The 22,275-nt window shown below is 42.6% G+C and overlaps 1 protein-coding gene across 1 annotated transcript in view; it reads left to right on the plus strand.

The window, feature by feature from the left end:
* Nucleotides 1-18,485, plus strand: part of PA2G4 (proliferation-associated 2G4) — a 41,178-nt gene extending 22,693 nt beyond the window's left edge. Inside the window, exons 6-13 of the mRNA XM_075852136.1 lie at nt 1,362-1,425; nt 2,019-2,097; nt 3,598-3,676; nt 3,766-3,899; nt 4,181-4,275; nt 4,843-4,970; nt 5,885-5,938; nt 15,906-18,485. Coding sequence (XP_075708251.1) covers nt 1,362-1,425; nt 2,019-2,097; nt 3,598-3,676; nt 3,766-3,899; nt 4,181-4,275; nt 4,843-4,970; nt 5,885-5,938; nt 15,906-15,959 — 687 coding nt within the window. The 3' untranslated portion in view covers nt 15,960-18,485. The remainder of the gene's footprint in view (nt 1-1,361; nt 1,426-2,018; nt 2,098-3,597; nt 3,677-3,765; nt 3,900-4,180; nt 4,276-4,842; nt 4,971-5,884; nt 5,939-15,905) is intronic.
* The last annotated feature ends 3,790 nt before the right edge of the window (nt 18,486-22,275 follow it).

The following is a 22,275-nucleotide window of genomic DNA, read 5'->3' on the forward strand; positions in this document are numbered from 1 at the left end:
CGCACCCATTGAAGTCAATGGGTGCGTGATAATCGCACACGGAAGCACTTCTGTGTGTCACGCGTGATTCGCGCAACAGTAGATAAAGAAATGAAGGTAAAAATAAAAGCACTTCCTTCATTTATTTTTCTAAACTTCAAAACCGCGTGTCATAAGCATGGCGTATGCGTGAAAATCACGCAGCCAACACTGATGACACACGGAAGTGCAACGCGCGCAAAACGCTGCGTTTTTTTGTGCGTGCAAAACGCACACGTTCGTGTGAATAAGGCCTTACTGTGTAAAATTAGTAAAACATAAAAATAAAAAAAAATTGGTTTTACCGCAATCGTAATCACTCACTGAATAAAGTTATTTATACCACACGGTAAACGGCGTAAATATTAAGAAACACAAAAGAATGGGGACATTTCAGTTTGTCTCAATTACCGCCCAAATTTTATTATAAAAGTTAATCAATAAACTAAATGTGGTGCTATTAAATAATACTTGTCCCAGAAGAAATAAGTCCTTATACAGCTATGTCAACGGGGGAGAAAAAAATGATAGCTCTTTGAATGCAACAATGGAAAAACTTAATTGCTGGGTCATTAAGGTTTAAAACACCTTCAGTATTAAGGGGTTAAAGGGAACCGGTCACCTGCATTTCACCTATTAAACCAGCAATACCTGGTGGTAGGGGGTGAAAAATCATTTTTATGTAACCTAGAATTACCTTCTAAGTCGGCTCTGTACCCTTTTAGTATCCCGTTTTTTAGTGTTCCCGTGCTGTATGCTAGCGAGCATAAGTCATACCTTGGTTCGAGAAGTCATCTTCCTTCCTCAAGCCTTTCCGAGTTAACCCCGTCTCCTTACTTTTGAGTGACAGCATACTTTTGATTGACCGCATTCAGGGTGGGCCGGTTTTCGGCGGTGGGAGGGCATAAGAAGAGGAACAAACGAGACTGCCGGATAATTAACATAAAAGGCGTAAAATGTTTGCAGACCGTTATTTACGGTAGGAGAAGGCGTTTAGGAGAGGGGATAACGGCAATGAACTTTTGACCGCAGCGGCCAGTGAGGTGTGAGTAGAGTTCAATAGGTGAAATGCTGGTGACAGGTTCCCTTTAAATCATTGGGACCTGCTGTATACACAGGCCTGGCTGCTTGTGACCAGAGCAGGAATTTAATGTTAAGTAAATTAGTCTGTATCCTTTTATTTTTAGCTTTTAAATCGCACAGGTTTTCGTGTTACTGGGATCTGTTTCTCTAACATGCCTATAGAATAGATAATAGGATACCAGAATTATGTGTATGAATGTATAATGTCACAATATTTAGCTTCAATAGAGTCTCATGATATCATGGCTTTTACCTTTCAGAACACGCAGGTGACTGAAGCATGGAACAAGATTTCTCCATCTTTTAATTGTGTACCCATTGAAGGTAGGAGCTACTTGATAAATATTTCCAAATAACGCTGTCATAGAAGTACAAAAAATACAAAGTCCGATCATAAAAAGCTAGTTCACATACCAATCGGCATCGTGATATTTGTCAGTATAAGCCGTGCAACCACTGCAAATCTGCAGAAAATAAGATAAGAGAGCACTAGGAAAACTAGGCCACAATAAGGTATTTCCTGGCACTAAATATCCGCATTCATTTCAGTTTGTACGTTAAACCATTTCAATGAAATTTTCATAAACCCCTTTAATTGTTGGTTATCTAAACTTTCCAAAAACTTTTGACATGTCAGAAGTTTTGATTGGTGGAGGGTCTGAGCACTGAGACCCCCACCAATTGATAAAACAAAGCGATCAAGTGATCGCTGTGCCGCTTCGTCTGTGCTCGGAAAGCCGAGCAAGCGGTGTATGGACTCATACACTTTCTATTGTACACCGCTTGCTCAGCTTTCTGATCAAAACTTCACACGTCACTATAACAGGTCAAACGTTTTTTGAAAGTTTAGGTGCACTTTAACTACTGTATTAGTATCACTACCGACTCTAAAACCTGGCTATCTCTTCTCCACCCAGGGATGCTTTCTCATCAGTTGAAGCAGCATGTCATTGATGGAGAGAAGACCATTATCCAGAACCCAACTGACCAGCAAAAGTATGATTCTTCAGTTTTTCTTTTTTTAAAGGCAACCAGTCACCGAATAGAAGAAAGAAGCAAGTTATTATAATTTTTTTTTATTGGTGATCACACATTTTATTCCTAGTGAAATGACTGTCTCTTAGACATACTTGTACCAACCATGTATTTCTCATTAATACAGGGTACAAATTCTTGTCTAATGAATGAACATTGAGATTTGGTCTTCACATGCACAAGAAGTGGAGCCACTGAGAATTATCATTGAATTCCCTGTGCACATTTCCTCTGCACAATGTAAAATACAAAGTTAGCCAGCACCTCGAAAACAAAATAAATTGGCGAATTGAAAACAACAAGGAAACCTCATTCAGATTGGTCCTTACACTAAGCATTATAGACTTACCTGTGTCTTGGGCTTAGGCCTACAAAATGTCCATATAGGTAGGAACCAGCTTTAGGCCCTGTTCACACTGAGATTTTTGCAGGCAGAAAAAAATCTGCCTCAAAATGTCTGAAGAAATTCTGAGGCGGATCTTGAACTGCCTGCACGTATTTTTCGCCTGCGGCAATTGAAGCTAATGCAAGAACAGTGGGTGTAAAACGCTCAAACGAGTTCCGTGGGTTTTTACTGCCTCCTATTGCTGCAATGGGAGGTCGGAGGTGGAGACGTGCTGCTTTTTTTTTTTTTCGGAGTGTGGCTAAAAGCCGCCAGTGGGAAAAAACACCTCTGCCTCCCACTGATATCAATAAGGGGTGATTTCGGATGTTTTTTTGGCGCCGATTCCAACGTGGTTTCCACGTCAAAATCGACGCCAAAAAACTGAACAGATCCTTATTCTGCATTAATTACAAAACTGCTTTTGGCAAATGGGAGGAGTGAAATATATATAAACAATACATATAAAGTGTTTTGGTGACCGTGTTTTGTTTTTTTTAATTCAAATTTTTTTTTTGTGTTTTTCCCCCCTTAGGCTATGTTCACATGGAGTATTTTGCAGGAGGAATATCTGCCTCAAAATTCCTCTCCCTGCACGCTGATTTTCGCTGAGTTTTTCGCCCGCGGCCATTGAGCGCTGCAGGCATAAAACACAGTGAAATACGCTTTCTCTGCCTCCCATTGAAGTCAATGGGAGGTCAGAGGCGGAAACGCCCAAAGATAGGACATGTCGCTTCTTTTTCCCGCGAGGCAGTTTTACTGCTCGCGGGAAAAAGACGCCGACGCCTCCCATTGAAATCAATGGGAGGCATTTTCGGGCCGTTTTTGACGAGTTTTGTGACGCGGTTTCCGCGTCAAAAAACTCTGCTAAATACTCGGTGTGAACATAGCCTTAGGACTTCAAAAACACCAGGCAAAAACGCATGTTCAAATAAAACTGCCACCAAAAACGCATTAAAATCACTTGGAATATCTGGTGTTTTCCAAGCGCTTAAAAAAGCAAAAAAAAAAAAGTGTGTGAAGGAGGCCTAATGGAAACTTTTTTTTTATTTTTTTATTATTTATTTTTTTTATTGTAGGAAGGACCATGAAAAGGCAGAGTTTGAGGTCCATGAAGTTTATGCTGTTGATGTTCTTATCAGCACTGGAGAAGGAAAGGTGAGTACAAGGGAGCGCGCTGCGGAGTTGGGACTTCTCTTCAGTTGGCTACTTATTTAACTTGCTTTGTTGTGGGATGTTGAAATTAGGCAAAGGATGCAGGCCAGAGGACAACCATTTACAAAAGGGACCCAACAAAACAGTATGGTCTGAAAATGAAAACCTCCCGTGCCTTTTTCAGTGAAGTGGAGAGACGTTTTGGTGCCATGCCGTTCACTCTGAGGTATGAAGCTGACGTGATCTCTGCTTATATTTTCCATGCACTTGAGATGGAAAGAGACTCTGAGGTGGACTTTCATTTAATCTCCTTGTATTTGCATCTAATTTGCCTGACAGGATAAATTCAGGTGCAGTGGTCCTATAATATCGCTGCCTCTACATGTGATATTTGCATACAGCTATAAAATAAAATGGATGGCAATTAGTTGCGGCGTTGGACTCGCCAATATTGCTCAGAGTGAAATTAATGGGCACAATTTATTTTATTCTGTTCATTTTGTGTAGGGCCTTTGAAGATGAGAAAAAGGCTCGAATGGGTGTAGTGGAATGCGCCAAACATGAACTTCTCCAGCCTTTCAACGTACTATATGAAAAGGAAGGTGAGTGTTAATCTTGTATGTTACGTGTGTGCATGGAAACACTTGTAAATGTAGAGTAAATAATTGATTTCTACCTGCCTGGAGTGCGGTGACCTCTACCTGAAATCCTCTCTTTATGCACGGGCTAGACCTAGATTATTTTTTTGTAGTGAGCCGATTAATCGCTGTCTATAGGAATGCATTAGGCTAGGAATATTTACCTCACAACAAAACATTGCTTTGATAAATTGCTGGCCATAGGAATGCATTGAGTAGCTTAAAAATTTCATCAAAATCGATTGCCGATTGCCTGGAGCGATTTTGAAGAGCTTTTCAAGCTACTCACTGCTTTCCTATAGACCACAATTTTTATTTTATTTTTTCTTTTGTAGTGGGATAAAACGCTTTGTATGTATCTCTAGTCTAATGCGTTCCTATGGACAGCGATTAAATCGCTCACTACAAAAGTCTTGGTCTAGCCCCAGGATAAAAAGATGGAGTGGTGACATAAAAAAATAAGCAAAACTGACACTGACCTTTTTGCCTGATGTAATGCATTGAACTGAGTTGTGTGTTGTGTATTTTCAGGAGAGTATGTTGCACAATTCAAGTTCACAGTTCTCCTGATGGCTAATGGCCCCATGAGGATAACTAGTGGCCCCTTTGATCCAGATATGTATAAATCTGAACTTGAGGTGCAAGATACAGAGCTGAAGGTGAGTCCTTTTTTTTTTTTCTTTTTTTTTTTTTTGGTGATGGAATCTGTAAATATTTTGCCTGCCAACAGTGCTTCTTACTGAATGCCTCTGTATTGAATGTTAAAGTGTAGTGGACTAGGCTATTCTCTGCTGTAATAAAAGAAGACGAAAGGCTGACGAACGACACGAGGCCCTATGGATACATTCCCCATATATGATCATGGCCTAAGCCTTATACAGATGGCAGATACATGTGCAGGAGGCTGTACAGAACCGCCGTATACTTCTCCGTGCATGGAGAGCTATACATTGAAAGAAAAAATCCAATGCTTCTAGGGAAGAATAGCTCTATAGTATAGCAGTAGAGCCCCATGCAAGTCTATGGTGTCCTATTATGGCACAGTATAACTTGAAGGTTATACAGAGGCATAATACGTTCGTGTGCACGAGGTTTCCTGTTCATAAGACTAGCGCAATTCAGTGTTTCCCCATTTGAAAAATAGCTGCAAACAACCTTGCAACAGTTACAAAAAAAAAAATTGTGCCGTGAATTAGCTGCCCGTATCATGGCCACGTCTTTGTCTGTGGCCAGCCTGACACTTCTACTGGCTCTTTTTTTTTTTTTTTTTTGGTTTGCTCAAGAGTTGTTTAAAATGTATTAATCTTCCAGGCATATTGCACTACTAAAGGAAAGTAATCTGGTGGGAGTTTTATTTTGCAATATTTGAAGTTCATCTTTTTGTTGCTTATTCCATAATTTTATGTTGTGATCTATTCAAAGTGTGGATTTTCCAGTAAGTGGATGTGGAGCCACAATTTTGTCGTTTCCACAAAACATACCTGTATAGTAAAACTTGTATATGTCGTTTTGCTATGGACTAGGGATCTGGTCTTGTAAACATAAGTTTTAATATTTTTACGATTTTCTTTAGGCACTTCTGCAGAGTTCAGCCAGTCGGAAGACCCAGAAAAAAAAGAAAAAGAAGGTAACTATTCCAGCACGCTGCACCACCTGCTTTTGAAGTGGTTGCACCATGCGAGCAGAACCATTAGCTTTGAGAGTTATTGGAAGCTTTAACCCTTTCAGGACCAAGCTCATTTTGGCCTTCAGGACCAGCCCTATTTTATCAAATCTGACGTGTCACTTTATGTGGTAATAACTCTGGAATGCTTATACCTATCCAAGCGATTCCGAGATTGTTTTCTCGTGACATATTGTACTTTATGTTAGTGAAAAAAATTGGTCGATAAATTTAATATTTATTTGTGAAAAACGCCAAAATTTGGCGAAAATTTGCAATAAATATGATTTTTCTAAATGTAAATGTATCTGCTTGTAAAACACATAGTAATACCACCCAAAATAGTTACTATTTAACGTTTCCCATATGTCTACTTTATGTTTGCATTGTTTTTTGAACGTCCTTTTTTTTTTCGAGGACGTTACAAGGCTTAGAATTTTAGCAGCAATTTCTCACATTTTCAAGAAAATGTCAAAAGGCTTTTTTTTCAGGGACCAGTTCAATTCTGAAGTGGTTTTGAGGGGCCCATATATTTGAAAACCTTAAAAAACACTTTATTTTAAAAACTTCACCCCTCGAAGTATTTAAAACAGCATTCAGAAAGTGTTTTAACCTTTCAGGCGTTTCACAGGAATTAAAGCAATGTAAAGGTGAAATGTAAAAATTTTATTTTTTTTGCTGAAATTCATTTGTAATAAAATTTTTTCTGTAACACAAAGTTTTACCAGAGAAACGCAACCCAATATTTATTGCCCAGGTTCTGCAGTTTTTAGAAATATCCCACATGTGGTCCTAGTCCGGTAATGGACTGAAGCACCGGCCTCAGAAGCAAAGGAGCAGCTAGAGGATTTTGGGGCCTCCTTTTTATTAGAATATATTTTAGGTACCATATCAGGTGTAAAGAGGTCTTGTGGTGCCAAAACAGTGGAAATCCCCCAAAAGTGACCCCATTTTGGAAACTACACACCTCAAGGAATGTATCTAGAGCTATAGTTAGCATTTTGACCCCACAGTTTTTTTGCTAAATTTATTTGAATTAGCCTGTAAAAATGAAAATTATTTTTTTTCCTGAAAAACCATAGAATTTTCAATTTTTTTACAAGGAAGAAATGAGAAAAAGCACCACAACATTTATAAAGCAATTTCCCCTGATTACGGTAATACCCCATATGTGGTAATAAACTGCTGTATAGACCCACGGCAGGTCTCAGAGGGGTAGGAGCACCATTTGGATTTTGGAGCACAGATTTTTGCTGGAATGGCTTTCAGCGCCATGTCGCGTTTGTAACGGACTGGAGGGACCAAAACAGTTGAAACCCCCCAAAAGTGACCCCATTTTGGAAACTACACCCCTCAAGGAATGTATCTAGGGCTATAGTTAGCATTTTGACCCCACAGTTTTTTTTTTGCTAAATTTATTTGAATTAGTCTGTAAAAATTAAAATTATTTTTTTTCCTGAAAAAACATAGAATTTTCTAATTTTTACAAGGAATAAAGGAGAAAAAACACCCCAATATTTATAAAGCAATTTCCCCTGATTATGGCAATACCCCATATGTGGTAATAAACTGCTGTATAGACCCACGGCAGGTCTCAGAAGGGTAGGAGCACCATTTGGATTTTGGAGCGCAGATTTTGCTGGAATGGTTTTCAGTGCCGTGTCGCGTTTGTAACGAACTGGAGGGAACAAAACAGTAGAAACCCCCCAAACGTGACCCCATTTTGGAAACTACACCCCTCAAGGAATATATTGAGTGGTATAGTGAGCATTTTGACCCCACAGATTTTTGCTGAATTTAGTGTAATTAGGTCATGGAAATGAAAATCTACGTTTTTTTTCAAGTAAAATTAAGTTTTACCTCAGATTAAAATAGGTAAATAACTAATTTTTTGTACCAGGTATAGGACTTTCTTGATACCTGGTATGGCTGTAGAACCTGATCAGCAAGGTCTACTCCCCCCATGTATTTGTTGTAATCAATGATTGACACAGGCTTTTGCTTTTGGGTAGTAGAACCTCGTTCTACAACATCCATTGTTGCATCAGTGTGGATCGAGCTGAGGATAAAAATATCCTTTTTGTCTTTGTATTTTAGGGCAAGCAGCTCTCCGCTGCGAACACCGCCTGACTGCCCCTTTTTGTACTTTTCATTCACCAATGATTGTGGAAACCCCTGGCGGTTTTTACGAATGGTCCCACAAGCCCCTGTGTTCTGTTCGACCAAACTTTTAAAAAGGGGTATGCTTGTGTAGTAGTTGTCCACATACAGGTTATGGCCCTTTTCTAGAAATGGGGTAATAAGTTCCCAAACAATTTTTCCACTTGTCCCTATATAGGGGGGGCATCCTGGTGGGTTTAGTTGGCTATCTTTTCCCTCATAAATGCGAAAAGCTGATGTATACCCTGTTGAACTCTTGCACATTTTATAGAGCTTTATTCCAAATCTTGCTCTTTTAGATGGAATGAATTGTTTGAAGTGCAGTCTCCCTTTGAATTTTACTAGGGACTCATCAATGGAAATGTTTTGCGTGGGGGTGTAAATTAATAAAAATGTGTCTGACAACGCTTTGATGATGGGCCTGATTTTGTAGAGTCGGTCATAATCTGGGGCACTTCTAGGGAGGCACTGACTGTTATCGTTGAAATGCCAAAATCTCATGAGCATTTCATAACGGGCTCTAGGAAGAATGGCAGAAAAGGCAGGGGTGGTTAGAACGGGACGGCTGGACCAGTAAGATCGAATGCTCGGTTTTTTAACAAGCCCCATCGCAAATGTGAGGCCTATAAATTTCTTCATTTCATCAATATCTGTTGGCCTCCATGAATTTTGCCTGGCATAATATGAACGGGGATTCTGAGAGATGAATTGGGAAGCATATAAATTAGTTTGGAAAACAATATGTTCCAGCAAATCATTTGTTAGAAATAAGTAAAAAAAATTAATTGGAGCAAAACCTTCCACCTCCACATTTGTACCTGGGGTGGCATTAAAGTCAGGGATGAATGGCGCACAAGAATTTGAAGCCTCCCATCTAGTAAATGCTACATCTAGTGGCAAACTCTCTTGTAGGTTGGCATGCGCTTCTTCGCTAAAATGAGGCATGTCACTTGTACTGGGCATCGTGCCCTGATTTGGAGATGTTTCTCCAACAGCCCTCTCTACCTGTCCTGTACTGGTCCTTGTATTTTTTGCCGATGAACCTGAATGACTGCTAGACTCAGAGCTGTCACTTTCGCTAACAGCAAAACCCTCAAAATAGTCTTCGCCATCTGACAAGACACTATCTTCACTGTCAGAGCATAAAAGGGCATACGCCTCCTCTGCAGAATAAAATTGACGGGCCATTTTATTACGTTTATATTTTTATACATAAAGGTATATAAACGTAAATGGTATGAAGTTCGTTAATTTAATTAGAACAAATTAATTGACTGGCACAGCACTTCCTATCAAATTGATTACGAATATAACTTATACTACCCTAACCGTCACCCTAAATTATTACTAACTATACCGTAATAATTATTATTACTAACTACCCTAATACTAAAACCTAGCACTATACCCTAACCCTATATCCTACCTGACAAGGCAGATTAATGGGATTGGGGGAAATTGTTATGTGGTGTGTTTTTTCACTGTGTCTTAGGGTATGTGCACACACACTAATTACTTCCGGAATTTACGGACGTATTTCGGCCGCAAGTACCGGACCGAACACAGTGCAGGGAGCCGGGCTCCAAGCATCATACTTATGTACGATGCTAGGAGTCCCTGCCTCGCTGCAGGACAACTGTCACGTACTGAAAACATGATTACAGTACGGGACAGTTGTCCGGCAGCGAGGCAGGGACTCCTAGCGTCGTACATAACTATGATGCTAGGAGCCCGGCTCCCTGCACTGAGTTCGGTCCGGAACTTGCAGCCGAAATACGTCCGTAAATTACGGACGTAATTAGTGTGTGTGCACATACCCTTATACTGTGATATTCACAGATCTGACACTGTCTCTCCTCTGTTTGCTCTCTGACAGAGCAGCAGGGGAGAGACAGTGTTTATATATACTTGGTCCCAGGGAAAGTTTGTTGCTGCAACAAACTTTCCCTGCGATGGCCATGATTTGTTACCATGACCAGGACCTGAACCAATCAGGTCCCGATCATGTCTCCAGGACCAGAGGCACTGTCTCTCCTCTGTCGGAACAGCAGAGGGGAGACAGTGTAGGTTACAGGGAAAGTTTGTTGCTACAACAAACTTTCCCTGCGATGGCCATGATTTGTTACCATGACCAGGACCTGAACCTATCAGGTCCCGATCATGTTTACAGGAGCAGAGGCACTGTCTCTCCTCTGTTTGCTCTCTGATAGAACAGCAGAGGGGAGACAGTGTAAGTTACGTGGGAAAGTTTGTTGCTACAACAAACGTTCCCTGCGATGGCCATGATTGGTTATCATGACCATCACATGAACGGGACCTGAACCAATCAGGTCCCGATCATGTCTCCGGGACTAGAGGCACTGTCTCCTCTGTTTGCTCTCTGATAGAACAGCAGAGGGGAGACAGTGTAGGTTACGACGGAAAGTTTGTTGATACAACAAACTTTCCCTGCGATGGTCATGATTGATTATCATGACCATCACATGTTCGGGACCTGAATAAATCAGGTCCCGATCATGTCTCTGGGACCAGAGGCAGATGACAGCAGCGAGATCCGGGTGTCAGCGCTATTCTGAGACACCCAGATCTCGCTTTTAACATCCACCGTGAATTCACGTCGGCACTGCACAGAGCCAAGCAAGTGCCGACGTGAATTTACTGTGGGCGGTCGGGAAGCGGTTAACATGTATAAGAAAAAGGGATCCATTACTGTGCATTTACTAGTAAGTTGTTAATATTGAATGTCTGTTTTTCTTCATGGTGGCTCTTTGGTTTCTGATCCTGACACATGTTCACACCTGTGTTGACATTCCGTTCTGCTCCCTCAAAGCAAGGGAATAACTGAAGCAACGGTTCTGTTGCACAACGGACACTGCCGACTGAACTCATTGACTTTGATAGGTTCCGTCGGCGTGTGCATGATTTTACCGGACACAATAGCGTGGCATTCTGCGCTATTGTCACCGGTAATCTCCAGTTATCCCTGCCGGATCTGCAACGGAGGCTCCGACGCAAATGTGAACAAAGCCTTACCCTTTCTGTTTTTGCTTGCTAGTTAAGCGCCCGTATTCCACTCATAACTCAATGTGTAGTTTTGACCACATTTACATATAGATTTAATCAACATATAAGTAATTGCTAAATACTTATCTTAATTTATCTTGTAATCTTCATTTATTCCACAGCTGTGTCCAGAATTTTTCTGTTTGCCACCAGGTTAGGCTTCGTTCACGTCTGCGCCAGGGTCCCGTCCCAACTGAGACGAACGGATCAGTCACCATTGAAAGCAATGGTGATGGAAACAGTCAGGGTCTCGTTCCGACGGAAAGCTCAGACGGAACGGGACCCCGGCGCAGATGTGAACGAAGCCTTAGCTGAGATTGCATAATGTAGCACACTTTACTGCATAACATTCTGGAGGATTTAGGACTGTACAGATCTAGCTGTGAAATCCCATATAACACCCGTGGCACTTTTTTATGCACTAACATTAGGACCATGTTTAGACGTCAAGGATTTAGGAAACAATTCCCTGCTTAAATCATGACAATCTTCTAACATTATGCTGGCAATGCTTGTGAATGGGGTTTCTATACCCCAGTCCCACGCGAATGTAAACATCCATGGGGAATAATGAATGCGATGCATATTCTAAAATCTGTATGTTCATTATTACAACGGATTCCGCCCTTAGCCGCAGCTTAGCTCCACTAGGTTACAATTGGACTAATTCGCAGGTGGATCTGTTGGCCAATCCATAACAGAAATCAAAGTGTCAGCTGTAGATTTCTGGCACCGATTTTCTAATATGTGAACGTGGCCTAATTCTGTAACCTATGCAATACTGAGGATTTCCTGAACACATGACCTGTTGGTGCTACTTTAGAATGAGAAACGCTATGATTAGGCAGATACAAAACTATTAACTGAAAAGAGGGGAAGTTAAAATTTTAGTCCAAGTTGTAAAAATTGGGACTGAAGTTAGCAGTACTTAAAATGTTTAATTTTATTGATACTTCAGTGCTTAACCCCTTCGTGCACCACGACGTGCCGCCAGGTGCGGGGGAGGGGGTGATGTATGGTGCGTGCCACAAACGCTGCGCTTGCGGGCTGTGTTTTATAGCTAAACCCTGGAACTAGCGGCCAGGAACAGTTATCGCGCTGTTCCTGGCAGTTTAACCCCTCAAATGCTGCAGTCGATCGTGACCGCAGCATCTGAGACATTAAAAAGAGGGGCGGCCACCCCTGACCACTCATAGGCGCCCCCACAACGCGTTTGTGGGGTGCAGATGGTGGTCTCTCTTAAAGGGAATGTGTTGCCAGAAAAACATGTTTGTTTTTTTTTTAATTAAACATTTAGTGTGTGTGGGTGATTAAACATTTATTTTTTTCACGAGTCAGGTAATATTATAAATTAATTCTAATTTATAATATTTCCCATTTCTGGTCACTAGATGGAGCTATTCCCAAAATTGCAGCATTGCAAAATTGGGTGAAAAGCCCTCGCTCTAGTGAGCTCTCAGCATCCCCCCCCCCCTTCTTTATCCTGGCTAGTGCCGGGATAAACGAGGGGTTTGAACGGTCTAACCTCCTACACTGTGTGTCGCCATTTTTTGAGCTAACACACAGTGTAGTAGGTTTACATACAGTAGTAAACACACACAAACACGGAACATACATTGAAATCTCTTACCTGCTCCTGCCGCCGCGGCTCCCTCCGGCCCGTCCGCTCCGTCTGCTGCCGCTGGTCCAAGTGCACAAGTCCGGAAGCCGCGACCGGAAGTAGTAATATTACTGTCCGGCCGCGACTTCCGGTCCACAGGAAAATGGCGCCGGACGGCGCCAATTTCAAATTGGACTGTGTGGGAGCGGCGCATGCGCAGTTCCCACACAGACGCCGTACACACAAGTGAATGGGACGGGAGCCGTTCGCAGTCCCTATGGGACTGTGGCTGCCGTATTCCATGTCTGTATGTGTCGTTAATCGACACATACAGAAATGGAACAAAAAATGTCAGCCCCCATAGGGAAGAAAAAGTGTAAAAATAAGAAAAAGTAAAACACAAACACACAAATAAATATAAACGTTTTTAATAAAGCACTAACATCTTTAACATATAAAAAAATAATTTGTGATGACACTGTTCCTTTAAGCTGTGCCTGTGGCAGGGTTTAACAGAAGCCTGTAAAAATGACTATACACTGCAATACATTAGTATTGCAGTTTATTGTACCAGCGATCTAATGATCACTGGTTCAAGTCCCCTAGGGGGACTAATAGAATGTGTAATAAAAACACTTTTCCCAGTAATGTAATGTAAGAAGTAAAAAATTGGTATCGCTGCGTCTGTAAAAGTTTGAACTATTACAATATAGCGTTATTTAATGCGCACGGCGAACACCGTAAAAAATGTAAAACTACAAAATCCACTTTTTTTTTTTTTTTTTTTTTTTTTAGAAGTTTAAAAAAAAAATTAACGATCAATTTCAGCCCGCAAATAATTTTTTCTAAGTTTCCCAGTACATTATATGGTACTTTAAGGGTAGGAATACACGCAACATATTAATTGCGGGTACACTGCGTTAAGCTGCGCAGCGTATCCGCCCTGAACACCGCAGAGAATGCTGTCCGGAAAATGGCACCACATTGTGATTCGTTTTTCCAGGGGAAATTACGCTGCGAAGCGGTGCCGGAAAAAACAAAACAAAAAACATTCATACTTACCCTCTCCTTCTTCTCGGCGTGTAGTCTGGCCTCCTGGTATGACGTTGCAGGCCATGTGACACTGCCGGCTGTGATTGGCTGCAGCGGTTACATGGCCTGCAACGTCATCTCAGGAGGCCGGACTGGAGAAGGAGGGAACTCTGGGTAAGTAACTTTTAATTTTTTTTCTTACTTTCGATTTTTGTATCGCTGTGATTCTGCCGCAATTATCGCAACACACACTGCTTTGTTGCGGTTTTAAGCATCCCATTGAATTCAATGGGTAAACCCGCAACAGAAGAGTTGCGTATCCGCAGAATTAATTGACATGCTGCGGTTGAAGTAACCGCACCGCAGGTCAATTTGTGTGGTTTCTTCTGCGGATATTTAGCGCAGTTTGGGGATGATATTTGTTGAAATCTCACCCACACTGCTGCTACTGTAATACGCTGCAAATTTTCTGCAGTTAATCCGTTGCGGAAAATCCGCAGTGTTTATGCTGTGTGTGTTCCACACCTCTGGCATGGCCTAATAGGCAGTTGCTGAAGGCAGACCTAGCAGCCTTTGTTAGGCAAAACAGATAAAAACAAGGGGACATATACAAAACAACACCGAAAGAGGCCATACTTACAAATGGACACAGCCAGGTCAGAAACGCTGATGAAGGAGTGTGAGCAGGTGCTTTAAATAATAGCCACTCCCACTAGTCTTGAGGGGAGTGGTGTGTGTGGTGCATGGGATGTGTATTAAGAAATGATAAATGAATAGTGTGTGTGCAAGTGTAATACTATAAGTGAAATATAGGGGGCAGTAATGAGAAGTGCCTCAATAGAAATAAATGGATAATGGGGTGCAAGTGTGTGAAACGTGGAGGGATAGTGTGTACGTCATGAGGCACAACGTGTATAGCCAGGTAGAAGCCTATTTGTGACGCCTTGATAGTTCATAGAGCGGGCTACCCTGCTTGCTATGCCAAACAACAACACACCATGCTCTCCCAGCATCAAAGACCCGGCTGTGTCCAAGAGAAGCGAATATACGTAGTAATGAAAAATACCTGGGGTATTAGTGATCATTTTGGCCAAAAGGACGCAAGCTCGCAATCCACGACAAGGATCCCCAGACTTGCGAGTCCCTAACTGGAACTGAATGTTCCTGATGCACAGACCAAACAGATAAAAACACGGGGACATATACAAAAAACACCGAAAGAGGCCATACTTACAAATGGACACAGCCAGGTCAGAAACTTTGTTAGGCCCCTAGCTGCCATGGAGACCAGACAGCGCCCCGCGATTTCTTTTGCGGGGGCGCCGATGGGGTGACAGAGGAGCTCCCTCTGTCAAATACATTAGATGCCGCTATCGCTATGGACAGTGGCATCTAATGGGTTAACTTCCGGAATCGGAGCGCGCTTCGATTCCAGCAGTTACGACAGGAGCCAGGCTGTGTATAACAGCTGTACTCCTTCTGCTGATCACGTAGGTACACTGGCAGTATCCACCCGATCAGAGCAATGGATGGCATTTTTTGTAGTTTTTTTTAACGCTGTGTTTGAATACACCCTTACTGCTATTTATTTAGCCGCTTGGCTGCTTTTTATTTTATTTCCATTAGAGCAGAGTTGTGGAAACTGATTAGCTTATGCCACGTTCACATCTGTGTTCGGGGATCCGATAGGGGCCTCTGTCGCAGATTGGGTTGAGAATCTCAAACGATAGCGCAGCACGGGCACTCAGACGGAATCAATTAAAGTCCTGTCGGCCGCCGGTGGCGTTCGTCGTGCAACGGAACCAGTGCTTTTGGTATTTCCGTTCGCTTCTTTGACGGAGCAGAACAAGGGAAAGCGGAACGAATGTGTGAAGCTAGCTCCAATGCAGTGCCTGGAGTGCTAATTACCGAACATCAAGGATCGCTTATAATCGAACAGGGTAAAAGTCTGAGCCCTAATAAGAGAGCGGAGTCTTAATGTTCCATTTTTTTTTACTGTGGTAAGAAAACTACTGCTGTTGTTTTTGTCTTTCTGACGTTCCTTTATGCTAAAATGTTGTCCATTATTCATTACAGGCTTCAAAGAATGCTGAACAGGCCACTGCTGAGGATAATGAAGGCACAGAGTGAGGAAAACACCTTATGAAGGTGTTTGATTTCGACCTGCCGGTTTATTTTATAGTGTCTGCGTTATTTTTGCTCCACCCCCACCCCAAAAAAATGATTTTTCAAACCAAAGCCTCTGATGGGTGATCTTGCAGAGTGCGAATTGATTCAGGCCTCCCCAAACCCTCTTTGGATACAAAACCTGGACATTGAGGGAAAGTCTTTTTGGTATTTACACCAGACTACTTAACCAAAAATATATAGAAACAAAATAAAATCAGGCATAAAACCAGTCTTTAGCCCCTCTTTCTAAATAAAAGTTGATGTTTTGTAAGATTGGTCCTCTTTTTAAGATTTATACCACTGCGGTCACGCTGTCCTCTCAAGGCGGGACTGTTACTGACTACAGAACCGTCCATATTCTGCCTTTTCCACTTGTGTGAACCTCATGCTATTTCCGGACAGGCACTGCTCAAACAGGACTGTTCGGTTCCACATACAAATCACCAGTAAGTAGGTTACGATGAGGCAAGCTGCGCACAGTTCTTAAGAACTTTAGAACTATGTTTTGTATTAATATGGCAGAGCAATGGTTTTCAATGTTATGTCCCATTACTTTCTCCTTACCATTAATTGAAAGTGGTCCCAAAGCTATTTATAGAAGCTTATAACACGTTGCATTTATTCCGTCACCCAAACCTCAACTGATTCAGTGCCTGCTTATAGCAGCAAAGGCGTGCACCTTCCTCCAGTTTATTACACAAGCTTTTCTTACTATAGGGAAGCACTTTACTGCTTTGGTTCTTTGCATTATCTGTTTTCTCATGTATCTTCAAGGGAAGCAGACAGCAATTAGCACCACAACAGGCACTTACTATGTACCCTTACTCTGAAATTAATTAAATTCCCACTATTTTTTTCTTTTAAAGGGTTTTCCATGTTCTGACTAGTGATAATGACCTATCCCTGGATAGGCCATCGGTATATGATTGGTGTGGGTCCGACACCCGAACCCCGCACCGATCAGCTGCTGTGGCTGCCTCCGGGATTTAGATGCAGATGGCTCTGGTCAATGAATAGCGGCTGAGCTGCAGTTACTGTTTTTGTTGTACTTCTAACACAGCAGGTTTTGTGGTTACATTTGATTTTGTATCCGAGTCTTAGAACTTTTTTTCTTTTTCTTTTTTTGTGACTGCTATTCATTCAGCCGTTTTGTGGTCTAGACAAATACAAACCGTTTACTACCACCAATGCTAGGTTTATAAATTCATTCTTTTTTATTTTTCTTGCCTATAAAATATCTGTCGCATCTCATGCACATAATGACTAAATTTAATAGCATAGATAAGGCGATGCATGAAGTGCATTCTGTTGTTGGGAGAGCCAGTGTGCTTCCAAATATCTAATGCAGTTGAAAAGAAATAGACTTTGATGTAACATCTGGCCACACTAAAAAACGCCGCAAAACGCTGTGTGAATCCAGCCTTACAGAAGCTGGTAACATTCTCGTAATCAATCGGCAGGTTTAGGTGTGGGAGTCTGGCCGCCACACCACTAGACCGCTGTAGAAGAATAAAGTATAATTCTACCTAGGTCGGCGATAAGGCTGCAATCCACACTAGGAAAATTAGTTTTTACTCGTGTCGTATGCTAATGAGGAATATGATTAAACTTGGTGACGCTCTTTTCTAAAAGGGTTTATCTCAATGACATTTTTTGATGTCCTAATAATAACACTAACCCTAATGATTACAGTAGTATCCACTAGTTGCGCACTGTATGTGAAATAGCACATTCTTCTCTCCTGATTGGTCCAGAGGGATCATCTGACTGGCTCTAGCGCCTTTTTTTGTAAAGGTATCGTGAAGCTTGTTAGGTGATCTATTAGATGCCCCAATTTAGAGGTCTGTCTCTGTGAGGTCCCTCATTTAAGGTCTCAGAATCTAATTTTAGTATAGTCCTGTGAAGCGTTTGGAAAATGTGTTACTATCTGTAGTAGAATAGTGATGGTGGGCCTGTTCTTTTTGACAGTTATGCTGAAGCAGACATCCATCCAACTTCCACATTGTGGAGAAAACGTATATTTTTATATCCTGTAACAAAAAACTTTCACGTATCACATGTATCTTTTTCCTGCCTGGATAGATGTGCTACAGAGGCTGCAATGTGTTTTGGTTTTTTTTTTTATTTTCATTTTTTTTTTCTCCATCTGATTTATTCAAGATTTATACACCTGGATGTTGGTGTTATACACCTAGTCCATACATCCGAAGAGATGGGATAAAACTTTCATGAGAAAGGGACATAAGTTGAACTTCTTGCATGGCTATTGTGTTTTTCTGATGAAGGGTTTATGGCTTGTTTTTCCTGTGGGGTTAATTCTGGTCTAAGATGGGTTAAATCACTGTGATTGCAAGAAAAAAAATTTTTTACTCACTTTTACTACTATATATGTATTTCTTGGAGAAAAAAATTCCTGCAAGTAATGTTACACGTTTCCCTTGCAATCTGTATATTTTCCCAAATAAAATTGATATTGACTGACTGGTACATGGTTATCAAAGCATTTGTATTGTCCCTGTTCATTTTCATATATTCATATATTGTTAGGTGTAGCTTTAGCAGTCTGATACATTCCCTGCGATTGCTAGATTAGTTCCGGGCAACCATTTACAACATGAAAATATTTTCATTTACACAGTTTCTCTATGCAAACTTATACATTCGTTCTAAAGCCGGCAAAATGTCTACCAAAAATAAAGAAAATGTAGCAAATTTTGATTAAAGCAAGTTTTTTCATATAAAAGCCTGAAAGAGCTGCTGGAAGCTGGTGAATCCCTTTCAATGTTGGCAGAAGCTTCGTCAGGGTCCTAAATAGTACATACAGCGTACAGTAATGGAGCCACTTACACCAGGGATCCAAATAAGCGCCTTGGCCTTCCACAGGTAGATTACAGTACAGGGAGATAGCAATACAATACATGTAGCGAAGTACTTCAGATGCTACTAGACAGCCAATGCACTTCAGTAATAATTTTTTATATTTTGTACTTTCTGTAAAAACATTTTTCCAAATAGCACAACAACATATGGGGGAATTCTCTGCCCTGCAGATGGAAATTTTAATTGACACTTGAATACTATATAAGGTTCCCCAAATTGAATGCCCATTGTGGGCTTTTTTTTTTTTCGTTCCTACCTGTGGTAGTATAGGTGGATGAGCAGACGAACGTCTCTAAAAACTTTGTGGTTCTTCTTTTGAGCCCTTCACCTTCGCTAAACCTCTACAGAAAGGGCTAAAGAGCTTCACACTCTGGGCTGTTCAGAACCTTATTTCTCGTTCAATACATTTGGGGGACACAGACCGTGGGTATATGCTGTTGCAACCTAGGAGGCCTCACATGAAGAATTAGAAATTGCAGCCCCTATTACAGCATAGACTCCCGCCTACAGAGCTAATTCAGTCAAGGCTTCGTGTCTGCTGCAGTAGAAGGACTGTCTGCCTCCTACAGAGTGCTTACCATTTTTTTGGTGTAAGTTTTATTTTATTTTTTCTTCCACTTTAGCTCGGAAACAGGGTTGACATAGTCTCCCTGTTGTCCCCTTCAAGCCGGCTGCACGGTTTATAAAGACAAGTGGGACAAAAGCATCAGCTCCTCTGTCATCCACCAGCCTAAGGTGCACCCCTCATACTTTGCTCCCACCAGTGTCTCTCCTCACTAAGGGCAACTCAATGAGGGGGTGCTCATGCTGGTCCCCTATGTGGGTAATAGAAGATGCATGGAGGGTAAGTCGGAAACAACCCCCCCCGGGCCTCCGCTTGTTCCATTACTAAGCGTTAAACTCCACCAACTTGCCCGCTAGTTTTTGGGCCTTTATGCCCCTTTCGTGGGTGCCATTTTCAGGTGTGCTGTAGCGGGCAACAGTATCCTCTTGCAGGAAGTGCTGGAGTCCACTTGTCAGACGGGGAGAGGGGTGATTCCTTGGCACATCCAATCGCTCCAGCTGTCTCAAGGGCAAAAAGGCTTCCAGCACTGGATTGTCCGATTGTGTACACAAGACCGCCAATTGCATTGTTTCAGGGTCGTGGCCTATCAGTCCTGCTGCACGGGACACAAGACCTCCTGATAGTCTTGCTGCCTTTACCTCTAGGACAGCACGAATACTCAAGGAGCTGGGCAGAACCAGCCCTAGGTTTGTTTTTTTTACTTTTGTTTTTTTTATTACAGATGCCCTAGACTTTAGGCTCTGAAAATTTTCTATACAGTAGGGGTGCTTTACCTAAAAGACCTAGGCAATCTTTTTACTTGAGGTATTGTCCTGCTGTGCAGTACCTGAGTGAATTCGCTGATCATCTAACCACCCATCTTTTCAGATAGTGTGCTGACCCCCTCTACTGCAATGTCTGACCCTAACCGAGAGCCTTCCCGCCAGACAACCATCATAGCAAATTTATGTCTGCTCTAATTGCAGCTCTAAATTTTCATGTGGTCAACCTACTTCCTTATGTGATGTATGCTGGCCTCCTTGTCAACCATCTGTGGCTGCCCAAACCCCAGTGTTACCCACGCCTGGTACTGTGGCGACTGAACTGAATTGGGCCTACTCTCCTTTCTAGGACTGCTGGTGACCTCCCTAATGTCACCCAGTCCATGGTGGGCATCTTGTTTCTCCTTTCTGATCAGCCACCTCTGGACTCTCAGTCCATGTCTTCCTCATCTGGCAGACTCCAAAAGCTGGCCAGGTCTACTTGACTAACTTCATTTTTTCCCTGTGTCTTCTGCCTCACTTCCTCTGCTCCCCAAGGGAGCATTGTCAGAAGGGGAACTTTCTGACTCTAACTCTGATCTGGATGACCAATCTGATCTGGAAATAAGGTCCACGGATATGGCTTCCAAGCACTCTGACTGCACTTCCTTTTTCAGTTTCCAGTCTTTTCCGGACCCGACTAAATAAAATCATCTCTGAAGTCACTGGTGTAAAGAGTACTCACATCCCCAGAACAAAGTCAAACAGGTTTCCCCTGCCAAGAAGATAGGTCCTCATTTTCGGTCCTTTTGGTGGTTCGCCAGCACTTTTGTCTTCCAGACAGCTGACCCACCAGGACCCTTAGACCAAGCCTTCCTTCAAAGCCTGTCTCTCCTGGCGTCGCTGGCCTCGGACAGTCAAGGCTGGAGCTGGCAAGCCCAGCTCTGCCTGAAGGTGCGCCTCTTTCTGATTCTATTCGAGTAGGCGGCAGACTTCTGTGCTTCAAGGATGTCTGGCTTTTTCAAATTTAGGACACTTGGGTTTAGGAAGTAGTATACTTGGGATTCAGAATCGAATTTACCAGCTCTCCAGAGTGCTTCTTCCAGTCTGCTGTTACGCCGTCACCCTCCAGGGTGGCCGCCTTTTTTCAAGCAAACAACTCTATTTGATTCTTCAGGGAGTCATTATTCCCGTTCCTCCCATATGAAAGCTGTCAGGGGTTCTACTCCAACCTTTGTGTTGTGCCAAAAAAAGACCGCTGGATTCCCTCCATTCTGGACTTCAAGAGACTCATCGAGTCAGTCAAGGTTCGCCATTTCTGCATAGATTCCCTCCGCTCGGTCATCGCTTACATGGAACAAGGGAATTTCTTTCCACAGTGGATATCAAGGATGCGTATTTAAACACTACTATTTACCAGTCCCACCAGCGCTGGTGCCTCATTACCAGTTTGTAGTTTTCACCATAATCCTGTCTGTGGTGATAGCGCTCCTTCGGACCAGGAGGGCTGTAGGTCACCCCATACCTGGACGACATCCTGATCAAGTCCACTACCAGGGAGGACAACGTGGCTGCCCTCCAGATCACTTTGGATACCCCATGCCGATTTGGTTCGATTGTCAACCGATCCAAGTCTTGTCTATCCCCTTTCCCAGATGATTGTCTTCCTGGACTGGGTCTTCGACACTTAGTTGGCGAGAGTTTTCCTTCCGCAGGAAAGATTCTGTTCTTCAATACAGTGTTTGGTCCGTGCGGACGGCTCCAGTTCTCCGGGCTCCTTGGAGCAATGGATCTGTCTTCCTCTTGCTGTCCGTTGGACCCTCCAGTGGTGGACCTCCTTCCCAACCATCCCCCGCTGTCGCTCCTTCGTTCCGCTGAACTGGCATATCCTTTCCACAGATGCAAGTCACAAAGGGTGTAGAGCAGGGGTCGGGAACCTATGGCTCGCGAGCCAGATATGGCTCTTTTGATGGCCGTATCTGGCTCGCAGACAGGGCTCCTACCCAGTGGCGTAACTACCGCGGTAGCAGCAGTAGCGGCTGCTACGGGGCCCGGGGCTTGAGGGGGCCCGTGCCGCCAGCCGACACGCCCT

Source organism: Rhinoderma darwinii, chromosome 2, assembly GCF_050947455.1.
Source record: "Rhinoderma darwinii isolate aRhiDar2 chromosome 2, aRhiDar2.hap1, whole genome shotgun sequence".
NCBI lineage: Eukaryota > Metazoa > Chordata > Amphibia > Anura > Rhinodermatidae > Rhinoderma > Rhinoderma darwinii.